The sequence below is a fragment of the Myotis davidii genome, unplaced genomic scaffold, assembly GCF_000327345.1.
Source record: "Myotis davidii unplaced genomic scaffold, ASM32734v1 scaffold395, whole genome shotgun sequence".
Classification (NCBI taxonomy): domain Eukaryota; kingdom Metazoa; phylum Chordata; class Mammalia; order Chiroptera; family Vespertilionidae; genus Myotis; species Myotis davidii.
Genome location: NW_006287904.1, coordinates 2,172,197 through 2,187,308, shown reverse-complemented (window position 1 = coordinate 2,187,308; position 15,112 = coordinate 2,172,197). Strand labels below are relative to the sequence as shown.

The following is a 15,112-nucleotide window of genomic DNA, read 5'->3' as shown; positions in this document are numbered from 1 at the left end:
CCTGTTCAGGCACAGACAGGGAACAGTTTACAGGACCAGTCTTGTAATATTAGGACCAGAAGTGGGAGGAATAGGGCATGGGGCTTCTTTTGGGGGTGATAGAAATATTTAAAATGAGGTAGTGGCTATGGCTGCACAACTCTGTGAATATACTAAAACCGGGACTGGTGCCCCTTCCAAGGGTGATTTTACTGTATTTAAGTTATATCTCATTAAAAAAAAACAGCAGCCAACCTCCAGTGAAAGATTGTGTGAGTGTGTAGGTGTGAAGGAAGATGTATGACTCTGTGTGTGTGTGAGTATGTGTGTGTGTGTGTGTGTGAGAGAGAGAGAGAGAGAGATTGTATGTGTGCGTGTAGGAGTGAAGGAAAATGAATGTGTGTGTAGGTGTGAAGGAAGATGTATGAATGTGTATGTGTGTGTGTGTGTGTGTGAAGATGTATGAATGGTAAACCAGGACCACATACATACCGGTAAATTCCAATGAAAGTACACATTAAGAACAAAGATCATCTAGAAAAAACCTTTTGACTATAATATATAATCCATGGAGTTCCCTAACACAATTTGAAGCTGAGTTTGTCCAGTGTGGGATTAAATGATGGCTCATGAGTAAACAAGCCCACCACGAAGCTGTTAAAAATAATAAATAACGAAGCAGGTGTATAGGTGTGACATGGAAAGTGTTCATGACCTGCTAGGAAGACAAAGCAAGCTGCAAAACAGTATGTAAAGTGTGGGCCTGTTTCCATACAAATAAATAAGGGCTGTAGAGATGACTAAATGTGCAGCTATAAGGCAGGGGGTAAAGAGTAAGTATGGGGTGACGAGGGAACACTTTTACTTTCTGAGTAAAATGTTTCTGCAATGGTTTGAAATCTGTAGAATTTTCGCTGGTTTAAAAATCAGAATACAGCAGTCAAATGTTAGCGAGCAAAACACAGAAAATTAAATGAGTTTCCTTTCATTTCCCAATAACCCCTTCTCCTCAGGTGCAAAGCAGTGTCCTGAGAATGGAGAGGAGGAAAGGCCCTGGCTGGTTTTCTCAGTGGTTAGAGCATCGGCCTGCACACCAGAGGGTCTCGGGTTCAATTCCCAGTCAAGGGCACGTACCTGGGTTGCAGGTTCGATCCCTAGCCCTGGTCACTGAGCAGGGAGGCAACCAATTGATGTGTCTCTTTTGCATGGATGTTTCTCTCTCTCTCTAAAAATCAATGGAAAGAATATCCTCGGGTGAGGATTAACAATAGATAGATGATAGACGATGATAGGTAGATAGATAGATAGATAGATAGATAGATAGACAGACAGACAGAGGAGGAAAGGATAGATAGGCCGGTGCACTGGCACTTACTGGTCTGGGCTGGAAATGCTCGTCCGACAGGCCCCACTTGTCCCTGTGGTACTGGTAATACACCAGGTTCTGCTGCATGACCTTGTCGTTGGGGTCAAAGAGCAGGTAGCTGACCGCGCAGGGCGCTGCGTTCTTCAGGTCACTCACTGGGGTTAGGGAGAAAGAGGAACAGGACATCCATTGCTCTCACCTGCCACCCTTCCTTACAGCGCAGCTTCCTCAAGGAAAAGGTGGTGCATGAGCCCCTTCTGGCAGCCCCTCCTTCCGAAAACCTGCAACCAATCAGGATCATCCCTGGGCGGGCAGGTCACAGACAGGGTCTCCATGGCAGCCTGGAGTTTGGAAACCTGCAAGCTCCTTGTTAGGCAGAGGCCTTTGCAGAAATGCCTACTATCTTCCACCTCAGGCTCTGATCTGAGCTGGTCTCACACCCGTGGAACCGGAGAAGCCTGAGGCCCAAGGCCTAGAATGCCGTGGGGCTGAGGAGAGTGAGGGAGGATGTGCTTAGCAAATGAGCCTCCCCATTGGGGTCCTCAAGTGCCTGGGTCCCATTTGGATGAAACCACAACCTCCAGATTCAGGTGGGCTCTCCAATAGCTAAACCAAACGTAGAAAACCCAAAAGGACGGTGGACTCTCCAGGCTGGAAGAGATTTGAAAAGTCACCTGGGCCCGGCCAGTGTGGCTCAGTGGATAAGCATCGACCTATGAACCAGGAGGTCATGGTTTGTTCCCCAGGCGGGGCACATGGCAGGAGGGAGCCGATCAATGATGCTCTCTCATCATGGATGTTTCTATCTCTCTCTCCCTCTCCCTTCTTCTCTAAAACCAATAAAAATATATATATAAAAAAGTGCCCTAGCCAGTTTGGCTCACTGGATAGAGCATCAGCCTGTGGACTAAAGGGTCCCAGGTTCGATTCCGGTCAAGGGCATGTACCTCAGTTGCAGGCACATCCCCAGTGAGGGTGTGCAGGAGGCAGCTGATTAATGTTTCTGGCTCTCTGTCCCTCTCCCTTCCTTTCTGTAAAAAATCAATAAAATATTTTTTAAAAGGTCACCTGGTCTTTTCATCTCCTGGAAGCAAGGTTCCCTCCAGCCGCCCTCCTTAGAGTTGCCCCACCTACAACAGCACTTTTATTAGCATAGGAGTTTAGGAGAGGTTGGGATTTGTCTTAGAGCTGGGGACAAGGAAGAAGGCACATTCCACCCAATTTACAACCGAGGAACAACACCAGTGCCTTTGCTAAAGCTCTGGGTATGAATAAATCATGCCGCCTAGTGGCTGTTTCTGGTAACGACAACTTTAAAACCAGGCTTTTATGAGCCACTTCTTCACAGGGCCCACCACCGGCACTCAAGAAATGAGTGCAGTAGGTAAAATTATGTCCCCTTGAAATGTTCTGACTGATAAAGTTCAGGCTAAGAGAGGACCAATGGGAAGGAAACTGTAACAGTCAGAAAAGTAAGGCCCATGACGGGGAGGAAGGGGAGTTAACGACAAAAAGAACAAACACCTTTATAAAGAGTTTGCTCTGTGCCAGCGGGTGAGCACCCTCAGCATTCCATGTCTAGCAACGGCTTTAATCCTCACCACAATCGTATGAGGTTAGGGCTATTATGTCTACTTTACAGATGAGGAAACTGAGTCACAGAGAAGTGACAAAGCTAGAAATTGAACCCAGGCAGTCTGGTTCCTGGGTCTGTGGGCTGAGTCACCACGCACGCTGCCTTTTTGTGCAAAGCATGCGGTAGGGCTGATGATGTGACCTGGATGGAGTCTCCCAAAACCGCAGGTCCGGGTCATTACCTCTCCTGTACAGAGGGGGAAGCCGAGTCTTAGAAGGACGAAGGCCCTTGCGCAAGATCTCCATAGAAGAGGATTACTTACACTTATAATAAGCAAACTGCAAATAATGATACATGGTAGCCACAAACTTCTCCACTGGGTAGCCTCCTATAACTGGGGTGAGGTTCCCTTCGCACTGGAGTTTGCATTCCAGAACTTCTACGTAATGATCTGAAAGAACAGATAAATGTTCAGAGCTATGCACGCATTACTTTCTTTCTTTCTTTCTTTTTCATTACTTTCTTAATGGTCCTTCTGCCGCACCTCCCAACCAATAAAGGTAAAAATGATAAATGATGAAGGTAACATATTTGCAACACTTATGATGAAGGACTCAAACCTTTAACATGTCAAGTTTCTCAAATATTAACAAGAAAAAGACAAATATCCAATGTAAAAATGGTCAAAAAGATGTGAAGAGAGAAGAAATGATAAAAAAAAAATGGCTCATAAACATTGTGGAAAAGATGCTGAATCTCATTTATAATTAAGAAATATAGTCCCACCTAAGATCACTTAAACTGTTATATTGGCCAAAATTTTAACAATATGATGACACCCAGTGTTAGGGAGAGAATGGTGAGGCTTACACTCTCATATTCTGTTGGTGGAAGCAAAACAGGAACAGATTTTTCAGAGAGCAATTTGGCAAAATTTATCAAAGGATAATTTCCTCTGACACAGTGGTCTAGTTCCGGGAAATTTTCTTTAGACAGAGCCACACATAAGCACTGTTCAAAACAGCAAACAAACATGGAAATAACCTAAATGCCAATCAATAGGATGGTGATTAATGAATTATGGTACATATAAATCTATATAGCCTTTAAAAGAGATTGGAAGGACCTAAATATAATAACATAGAAAGATATCAAAGGCTACATTTCCCAGACTCCCTTGCAGTTGAATTGGGGCTCTAGGACTAGCTGTGCCAATGATATGTGAATAGCGACAACAAAAAAAAACGCTCTTACTGGGCCTGGCTCCCCAACACCTCCAAATAATACTTGGCCCGCTACCTTCTCTCCCTTCATGTAACGACAAGCAAAGACTCCAGAAAAATGGTACACATCTTGTTAGAAAGGCACTCTCTTATATTGCTGGTAGGTGTACAAAATGGTAACAAAATACTAAATAATTTATGGAAACATTTACTCTTTGAGCAATCAATCCCACTTAAGTTGACTTTGAAAACACACCTCCATAATTAGAATAAAAAATCTAAAATGTCTCATTGTGGTATTATATGAAATAGCAAAAGATTGGAATGACCCAAATGTCCATCAGATAAGTGAATAAACTGTAGTATATCGCCTCCTCCCCACGCCAATGAAGTATTTGGCAGCAGTAAAAAAGAATGACACAATCTCTATATACTCCTTAGGATACATTGTCAAGTGGAAAACACTAAGAACAGAACAGTGTATAAATATGGCACCTACTCTATATGAAAGAAGCAGACAAAAAAATAAGAAGGAAATAGATTCGTATACACAGAACCTTTATAGAAAAACAATGATTCAGGCAAGAATCCTCAACAGAGGCTAAGCCAGAGGAGTGGGGTGGTGGTAGGGGACACAGAGTTTGATAGACAGCAAGTTGTACCTCTCCACAAATTCCTTATTAATCTCGAAAGGAAAAATAGTAATTATATTGTGGAGACACTGGAAGCTGAAAAGAACCTTAACCAAATGCTCAAAAATTAGCATCACCAATAAGGGGCAAACAGACACCACCCACATCTGGATGCAATACTCAGGAGGACACTTCTGTAATGGTCCAGCCAAACACACATAACCCGAATGCCATTGTGAGGACACATCACAGAAACCCAAACTGAGGAGTATTCTATGAAGGGATTGCCCTACATTCTTAGAAAATACCAGTGGCTCCCTCACCGGTTTGGCTCAGTGGATAGAGCGTTGGCCTGCGGACTGAAAGGTCCCAGATTCGATTCCGGCTAAGGGCATGTACCTTGGTTGCAGGCACATCCCCAGTAGGAAGTGTGCAGGAGGCAGCTGATCGATGTTTCCCTCTCATCGATGTTTCTCAGCTCTCTATCCCTCTCCCATCCTCTCTGTGAAAAATCAATAAAATATATTTTGTTTTTAAAAAAAGAAAATACCAGTGGCATAAGAAAAACAAAGAAAGGCCAAGGAACAGCTCTAGATGAAAAAACACGACAGAAACAAATAATTAGGAAACATGATCCTTGGCTAGAACGCACCAGGCAAAAAAAGTTGCTAGAAAAGACACCACTGGGACAGTTGACAAAATTTGAAAATGGACTGTAGACAAAAGCATTGTACCAAGATTCAGTTGCCTGAGGCTAGTAACTGTACTGTGGATATGTAGAGAATATTATTGTTCTTAGGAAATACACTAAAGTATTATGGGTTAAAGGGTCATGATGTATGCAACCTACTCTCAGACGGTCCTGAAATAAAAATAATTATACACACACACATTGGGAGAGAATGAAAAAGCAGCACACTCAATGTCAAAAATGAGTGAACCTGGCCCTGGCCGGTGTGGCTCAGTTGGCTGGAGTGCCGTCCTGCGCACGGAAAGGTTGCAGATTTGATTCCTGGTCAGGGCACATGCCCTTGTTGCGGGTTCGATCCCTGGTACATAGTGGATTGTTACACTCTTCTCTCTATTTTTCATACATGTTTGAAATTTTCCACAACAAAAAAGTTTTGGTAAGGAAAAAAAAAGAAAGGAAAAAAGGTACTCAGTGGAAAAAGAGATACCTGAGCACAAGAAAATGATTTAAAAAACCCTAGATTCACCAGACTACAAGATTTCTACGAGCCTTTAACCACTAAAGCGCACAGTGACTTTCAAGAGGCAGACAGTGCTCAGCTCTTTCCCAGACTTACCTGACAAGGGCACCCTTTCTACGAGGTGCAGTTCTAGGCTCAGTGTTCCCCAAACCAACTTGAGAAATCCTTTTATGGCCATTTCCCATTTTCTGGAGCGATGCTGCCCACTAGAGGTTAAAGAGAAAACCTCGGGAAATCTGAGCTAACTCTGCGTGATGTAAATTTTCTTCATTCTCTCCTGTGTTTTCTAAGCTTCCTATAATGAACATGCATTGTTTTATAATCAGACAATTTCCTTCCAAAAGTTACCTTCGTGGCAACTATTTAGAGGCTCAGTGTACTCTTCGTTCTGCCTTTGTTTGTGCTGAAGCATTTCCAGTCTTAGAGTGGTCTCAGTAACGTGAGGCACGAGGTACTCATGGGCCCATTTTTATTTTCCCAGGAACCCCGACCAACCTGCTATGGAAAGATAGAAATCCTTGAAGTCCGTGATCTCCCTGGCGCCCTCGCAGGCTGCGAGACACTCGTAAAAGGCTTTGAAGAAGTCGGGAAGGGCCAGCTCCATGTCGGTGATGGACGTCCTCCAGTTCTCACCGTTGTACGCCCGCACGGCTCGAATGAACAGGCTCTGGAAAGCAAGGAGAAGCTAATGAAACTCCCAGACGTGAAGGGAGAGGGCCCTGTCCTCCCAGAGGAATCAGACCACCACAGAGCTCCATTCTCATTCATTCTGAAGAAGCCACGCTGACCCCTCATTAAATAGAAGCCAGTTAGTGACTTATTTCTTTTCTCTTTTTAATATATTTTTATTGATTTTCTACAGAGAGGAAGGGAGAGAGATAGAGAGTCAGAAACATCGATGAGAGAGAAACATCGATCAGCTGCCTCCTGCACATCTCCCACTGGAGATGTGCCCACAACTCAGGTACATGCCCTTGACCGGAATCGAACCTGGGACCCTCAGTCCGCAGGCTGACTCTCTATCCACTGAGCCAAACCAGTTTCGGCTAGTGACTTATTTCTGTCTAGCTTTTTCTACCCTGTGTACAGTGGTACACGTCTTTTTTAAAAAATTATATTTTTATTGATTTCAGAGAAAGGAAGGGAGATGAAGAAAAAAACATCAATGAGAGAGAGTCATTGATCAGCTGCCTCCTGCACGGCTCCCTGCTGAGGACTGAGCCCACAACCTGGACATGGGAGAGAGAATCATGGATCGGCTGCCTCCTGCACGCCCCCCAGCTGGGGATCGAGCCCACAACCTGGACATGTACCCTGACCATAAATCGAAACCTGACCTCCTGGTTCATGGATTGATGCTCAACCACTGAGACACACTGGCCGGGCCAATGGTACACTTCTTATTTTATTTAATTCAAAAGGTAGCAAGTGGTTAATAATAAAATTAGGTTCGAGTCAAGGATAAAGAAGAAACTATAGTGAAAGAAATCAGAGTAGCAGTCCCCAGGGGGTCAGGGTTTGGGGCAAAGGCAAAACGGACATGAGAGAACGTGTTAGGGGAGATGAAAATATTCTATGTCATGATGATGGTGGGAGTTACAGGACTGCATATATTAGTCCAAATTCATTGAATTGTACATTTTAAATCTGTAACTAAAATTTAAATAAATTATACCTCAATAAAGCTGATCTTAAAAATTGAATCCAGGAAAAGATATAAGCTGGAGAGCAGGTGTCGAACACCTGTCCCCTAACAGTGCAGTAATAAATAGGGCGGCCATCCACCAGCCCCAGTTCCTGGGGTGGGCAGGCAGCCATGTGCCACACAGAAGAAACTTCATGGAATTTCTGCTCTAAAATTTAAATAAATTATACCTCAATAAAGCTGATCTTAAAAATTGAATCCAGGAAAAGATATAAGCTGGAGAGCAGGTGTCGAACACCTGTCCCCTAACAGTGCAGTAATAAATAGGGCGGCCATCCACCAGCCCCAGTTCCTGGGGTGGGCAGGCAGCCATGTGCCACACAGAAGAAACTTCATGGAATTTCTGCTCACTGTTGACCAGATCGGGTAAAAGAGAAGTAATGAGGGCTGAGGAAGCAGCGTGGTCTCACAAGAAATAAATACACATCTCGGATACGTGCACAGACCTGCTAACCTGGAGGGGCCAGAACAGCCTCAGCATGCTCTCCTGGAAAACTAAAGGGACCCCAGGAAAGAGACTTCACACACTACGTGTGAGGGTCACCACTACTGAAAAGTGAGTTGGCAGGCTGGTCACACGGGAGGAAATGCTGTAGTCAGACCTTGGGCTCCCTTGTCTCCCCCCTGCATACTTTAAACATATCCCTGTGTTTCCAATCCTGCTCTATCTTTCATTAATATTCATGTCCCCAGTGCCTGAGTTCAACAGGCCGGGACCATGGTAAGTGCAATGGTGAGAAGGGTTAGGCAGGGGTGGGCAAACTACGGCCTGCGGGCCGGATCCGGGCCGTTTGAAATGAATAAAACTAAAAAAAAAAAAGACCGTACCCTTTTATGTAATGATGTTTACTTTGAATTTATATTAGTTCACACAAACACTCCATCCATGCTTTTGTTCCGGCCCTCCGGTCCAGTTTAAGAACCCATTGTGGCCCTCGAGTCAAAAAGTTTGCCCACCCCTGGGTTAGGGTCTTCCTCTTCTCATTGTCCTCATTAATTCTCAGCAGAATTCCTCTTTGCAGATGCATAGATCTAAGTAGCTTCTCACCTGTCAAGTCTGTCCTCCTAGCCTCGCTATTCCCTTTCCACTTTAATCTGTAATAATAAAAACGTAATATGCTAATTAGACCAGACATCCTTCCAGACGAAGCAGGGGCTGCAATGGAAGCCCGGGTCCCAGGTGCCAGAGGGAAGCCAGTGCCAGCAGCTGGGGGAAGGAAGGCCTACTCTTGCATGAATTTCGTGCATTGGGCCTCTAGTAGGTATATATGTCGTGCGTATGTGTTTGTGTTTAAAAATATGTCTCCTGGTTTCATGAGAAATAGAAACTTCTGTTTCTGATTCTTGTGTCTTGGTCATTTTTTTGGATGATTTCCAAGACTTGTCTTTATTTTACCATCTTAAAACTGAATAGTCAACTGACCATATTTCTAAAATGTAGCACTGAAAGGAAAGGTGGCTTTAAAAGCATCATGGTGCCAAGACTGGTTTGGCTCGGTGGATAGAGCGTCGGCCTGCGGACTGAAGGGTTCCAGGTTCGATTCCGGTCAGGGGCATGTGCCTTGGTTGCGGGCACATCCCTAGTGGGAGGTGTGCAGGAGGCAGCTGGCCGATGTTTCTCTCTCATCAATGTTTCTAACTCTCTATCCCTCTCCCTTCCTCTCTGTAAAAAATCAATAAAAAATATGCCAAAAAAAATTTTTTAAATAAATAAATAAAAACATCATGGAATGTAAAACCTCATTCGTACATGGATCAGATATGTGCTTAAAAAATCAATCATTTCTATTGTCATGACATTCACCAAATGTCATCAAAAGTCACTAGAAGTCCTTAGATGTCTCTAGTTGTTCAGTGAGAACACTTTTCAACAATTCACATTGCGACCGACCAGTGTGTAAAACCCCAAATATACCTCGTACGACTTGGTTTCCAAGTCTTTGATGTAGTCCTCGGCATCAGGCAAGCTCTTGTAATAAGCCATGTTTTTCTTCATCATTTCATCGTCAGGATGCTTCAGTAGAAAGGTGTGGGCAGCTGCTATGGCTTTTGGAAGATTATTTGCCTAAAGTAGAAAGAAGAAAGACAAAAGCCACTCAATGGATGGTGAGCAATGACTTTTGCAAAACTAGAAGGTCTGTTGGATCTTTAGCAACTTAGTGTTTCTACACAATGTTCCCAGCTTAGGGTCCAGTGACTTCCATGGCCCATTAAGACATGGTCCAGCTCCTCTGGGTGGGTGTTTATTCCCTGAAGGTGACTAGATGGCCTCTGCGGGACTTTCACAATCTACTACCCCTGTCTCCATCCTGCTCCATACCCAAAAGGCTGGCCTTTATGGTCCATAACAATAGATTCCTGTCTGGCCGGTGTTGCTCAGTGGTTGGGTGTCTTCCTATGAACCAGGAAGTCATGGCTCAATTCCCAGTCAGGGCACTTGCCCAGGTTTCGGCCTCAATCCCCAGTAGAGGGCGTGCAGGAGGCAGTTAATCAATGATTCTCTTTCATCATTGATGTTTCTATCTCTCTCTCTCCCTCTCCCTTCCTCTCTGAAATCAATAAAAATATATTTTAAAAAATAATAATAATAAACAAAAATAGACTCCCTTGTCCTCTAGATTCCAGTGGGATTCATCAATGAGGAACCCCCATAGGAGACTAAAGAAAGGGAAGAGTGAGGTTGGGTTATTTAGTCTCCTGGTTCCCTCCCTGCCTAGTCACTTTGGGCTGCTGTTGTCCTTTAACTGAAGGTCATAGCTCCTCTCAAGGTGACCCTTTCCATACATACATTCTCTCTCCTTCCAGGTTCTTTCCCTTGCCTCTTTGGCCTAGGAATGGTCACACTCCACTGTTACCAGCCTCTGTAAGTAATTGCCTTATTAATACATGTCCCTCCAATCGCCCAAATGACTACACCACATCTTTCCTGCCAGTCTCTGACACATCGGTATTTTCCTAAGTCTCTCACAGACCCTTCTGCTTCTCTCTCTCTCTTTTTTTTAAATAATTTTTATTGATTTCAGAGAGGAATGGAAAGAGGGATAGAAACATCAATGATGAGAGAGAATCATTGATCAGCTGCCTCCTACACACCCCACACTGGGGATTGAGCCTGAAACCCAGGCATGTGCCCTGACCAGGAATTGAACTGTGACCTCCCGGCTCATGGGTCAACACTCAACCACCGAGCCACACTGGCTGGACCTCGCCATTCTCAATGACTGTCACCACCCAGCAAGTATTTTCTGAGAGCTTCCTACATGCTAGGCACTGTTCTAGAAAGTAACAAGGGGCATAATAGGGGTAGGGGTGAATCCCCATCTTCATATACCATACATTTAAGTAAGTTCTCCTTATCTCCCAGCAACCTCGATTAAGAGCCTATTTTGTTGCCTGTGTTCTGTCTTCCCGCCTTTCACACCTCTCTGCGGGCTCAGCTGATGTGTCCATCTCCCCCTCCACACTGTGATCCTGCTAGGACCCAGCAGTGTCATTCCTGTCTGCATTCCCCGTGCCTGGCACTCCTCCGGGGACAAGGCAGGACACAGGGTCAGTGATTGGACTTGGCATTATGACCACATAATATTGTCATAAAATCCATTCCCATTTTCTTCTCTTTTCCCTTTCTCTTCTCCACGGTTAGGCAGTGACCACCTGATTCTGAGTTTTACTGCTTCATGGGAGGTAACTTCTGGTCAGAATGCAGAAATGACTCATCTGACAAAAGCCCTGTGCTCATGAGAGACCTTGGCCAGTGTGAGGAATGAAGGAAGTTGGGAGAGGGAGCTGTGGGCAGAAGCTGGCTGGCCTGAAAGAAGAAGGACAAAGAGAGAATCAAAGGGGAGCACATATCTGTACGAAATTCCCCCAGAATTGGAGCCAAGTTGTTTAGAAACAACGGTGGTGACTGTAATAGCGAAGCGCCGGGTGGTGATGTGTTGAGGACGCCAGTCAGTGGCCGGCAGTGGGACGGCGCTGAAAAGCGTTCTGCAGTTTTACAGTCCTGGCCGGAAAGATGCCAGCCTGGCAGTGGAGGGAAGGAGGGGGTCGGAATGCAGCCCTTTTACCGCGTGTGCCCGTGGAATGAGGCTCTCGTTCTCAGGAGAGCACCTAGAAAGAGGGGTGTGGAGGGGGCTTTTTAAGGCCTGTCACGTGGGACCTGAGTTCACAAACTGGAACCCCCTCCTAAAGAACAAAGGGTGCCCATTCACTTTAACTCAGCTCTGCCAGCTGGGCCACAGGCCACACCTTGGAGGAGGTGGGTGGGAGCCCTCCCCTGCCATGGGTTCCTAAGAGAGAGACAGCCGCCTGCATGAGAGGACCCCCGCTACCTGCCCAACTAGCCACTCCTAAGTCGATGTGGCGGCAGGCCTTCTGAGTTTGGGAAAGGGTGGTGCCTGCGAGGTGGCCAGTGCTCTCTGCTCAGAGTTCAGAGTCATTAAGGATTTGACAAAGCACTGCAGCCCACTTTTTCCTTGGCCTGTGGGGAAGGTAAGCATTTTTTAAAAATATATTCATAGGTTGACACTCAACCACTGAGCCTCACCGGAAGATGAGCATTCCAAGGAGATGGTGGCCACAGAGAGAGCCCACAGCGAGTGATAGAACCCTAAGGCAGGCTGGAGACATGAAATCTGTAGTGGGCTTGAGGACTTGAGTGCTACACACCTGGAGGGTGGCCCCTTCTCTGTAAGATCACACATCCACGCCTCCTCACCTCTCTCTGACAGTCTGAACTCACCATCCCTCCCCGTGTGTTCAGATCAGACATTTCATCCTTAATCACTGAAACAGTGACAAATCAGACTGGCACAGAAGCATCCACCCAAATCCTGTCTCTAGCCTTTAGGTGTCTGGTACAATGTATGTGCCTGCCAACAGTCGTGGCCACAGAGAGAGCCCACAGCGAGTGATAGAACCCTAAGGCAGGCTGGAGACATGAAATCTGGAGTGGGCTTGAGGACTTGAGGGCTACACACCTGGAGGGTGGCCCCTTCTCTGTAAGATCACACATCCACGCCTCCTCACCTCTCTCCGACAGTCTGAACTCATCATCCCTCCCCGTGTGTTCAGATCAGACATTCATCCTTAATCTCTGAAACAGTGACAAATCAGACTGGTACAGAAGCATCCACCCAAATCCTGTCTCTAGCCTTTAGGTGTCTGGTACAATGTATGTGCCTGCCAACAGTCATTTTCTTTCTACCCAGAAACAAAATTTGAAAATATAAACATCATTAAGAAAAAGTAAAAAAACACACCATACAGTACCACCACCTAAAATCTGTGATTTTCAGTTGAAGCAAGGAAGATTCTTCATATTAATAAAATTCTTAATGTTTTTCTGCCCTAGAAGAGATATCAAAATACTAAGACATGGTATTTTAATGGCTTTTAAGTAAGTGACTGTTACAAGATTATTAAAGGGTTTTGAAGAGAAGCTATGAACTTCATCATGGCATTTGAGGATGCCACAATGAAGAAGAAAACCCAGGCCTTAGGGGTCACATTGAGTAAAATACCCTTCCCTTCCTCCCTACATCATTTGATTCCATTTCATCTATACATTAAAGAAATCAAAGCTTTTGCTATTCTCAAGTCTTAAAAATAAAGTGTTTCCCCTTTTGATTATGTGCTTCAATTTTGGTTCTGACTGCATTTGCCAAAAGCTATCCAAAAAAAGAGAGAGAATTAAACAAGTCATTTTTAGCATAAAAATAGTGCTTGAGCCGAAACCGGTTTGGCTCTGTGGATAGAGCGTCGGCCTGCGGACTGAAAGGTCCCAGGTTCGATTCCGATCGAGGGCATGTACCTGGGTTGCCCAGTGGGAGATGTGCAGGAGGCAGCTGATCGATGTTTCTCTCTCATCGATGTTTCTAACTCTCTATCTCCCTTCCTCTCTGTAAAAAATCAATAAAATATATTTTTTAAAAAAATAGTGCTTGAATGAACCAGCCGTCATTTTTCAATGTCCTGTAAATTTATTAATCTTATCCCTGGTTCCATCTTAAAACTTTTTTTATTGCCAGGACAAACAGTCACAAAACTCATATCTATAATAATAAAAGCGTAATATGCTAATTAGACCAGACATCCTTCTGGACGACCTTCCGGGTGAAGCGGGGGCTGTGAGGGAAGCCCAGGTCCCGGGTGCCAGAGGGAAGCCAGTGCCAGCTTCCAGGGGAAGGAAGGTCTACTCTTGCACAAATTTCGTGCACTGGGCCTCTACTGTTATATAAAACTATACTTGAGCATAAAATAATCCAGCTTTCGCCCTAGCTGGTTTGGCTCAGTGGATAGAGCGTTAGCCTGTGGACTAAAAGGTCTCGGATTCAATTCCGGTCGAGGGCACATGCCCGTTTTGTGGGCTCGATCCCCAGTGGGGGGTGTGCAGGAGGCAGCGGATCAATGATTCTCTTTCATCATTGATGTTTCTATCTCTCGCCGTCTCCATTCCTCTCTGAAATAAATAAAAATATATTAAAAAATAATAACCCAACTCTCCTTCTATTTGGGGTTTAGTGCTATTTTATTGCTCATGTGGCTGTTTCAGTGGAAATATGAAAAACAGATCTTGCAGGCTAAGGACTCAAAGCAAAGTTAAACAAAACAAAACAACCAACTTCTCCACTCCAGAGTCTGGCAAATGTCATGCATCTAATTTTGCAGTCATTAAAATAAACGCAATTATATTGTTTTTAAAATCGTTTCCAATGAGATAAAGTAGAACTGGGGTTCTCTTGGCAAAACCTAGTGAAGACCTGCAAAGTTAAAGCCTCTTTATCCAGTAACAAGGAATTCAGCCCATTCTTAAAACTTGTGGGTCTCCAAGGATAGAGAACTGCAATTTGAGGCTATTTTTAGCCAGCAATCACAGACAGAATCAAAGCAGCCGCAAAAAGGAGCAAGACAACTGTGTTAAATTAAATTCTGGGGACAGACAGACATCAGAGAGCGCCAGCCCTGATGAATCCGAGCTTCGGTCTGCTCCTCCAGGCAGGGATGTGTTCTCCCCTTTCCTGGCCTCAATTTCCTCCTCTTTAAAAGGGATCAGGCAGCGCCTGAGGCCCTCTGCCTCTGAAAGGGACTTTAATGGCACATACTGAAAAGCGGAGTCTGTCTTCCAATAATAGGTAACAATGACCAGGCAGTTGGTTGGGTGGCAGGCATTGCGCTAGATGTCCTATGCACGTATTCTCTGCCTTAGAACAACCTTCAGGAAAGGCATTTCATTTCTGAGATGAGTAAGGACGACGTGATTTGGAGGCGACCTTTGCCAAGACTGGGCGTCTGAGAGCCGGGTCCAGAGAGGGCGGTGGAACCCGGCCCAGCAGGAAGGGGGCGGGGCTTAGGGCGGGGCCTGCGCCTGGGGAGGGGCCTAGGGCGGGAAAGGGGCGGGGCCCGGCGCCGGGAGGACTTG

The 15,112-nt window shown here is 45.2% G+C and overlaps 1 protein-coding gene across 1 annotated transcript in view; it reads right to left on the bottom strand.

The window, feature by feature from the left end:
• The window catches only part of CRTAP (cartilage associated protein), a 20,540-nt gene that overhangs the window by 3,330 nt on the left and 2,098 nt on the right, over window positions 1-15,112 (bottom strand). The window contains exons 3-7 of the mRNA XM_015561251.1: window positions 11,760-11,802; window positions 9,608-9,757; window positions 6,483-6,654; window positions 3,244-3,372; window positions 1,343-1,500 (exon numbers count right to left, since the gene is read on the bottom strand). Coding sequence (XP_015416737.1) covers window positions 1,343-1,500; window positions 3,244-3,372; window positions 6,483-6,654; window positions 9,608-9,757; window positions 11,760-11,802 — 652 coding nt within the window. The remainder of the gene's footprint in view (window positions 1-1,342; window positions 1,501-3,243; window positions 3,373-6,482; window positions 6,655-9,607; window positions 9,758-11,759; window positions 11,803-15,112) is intronic.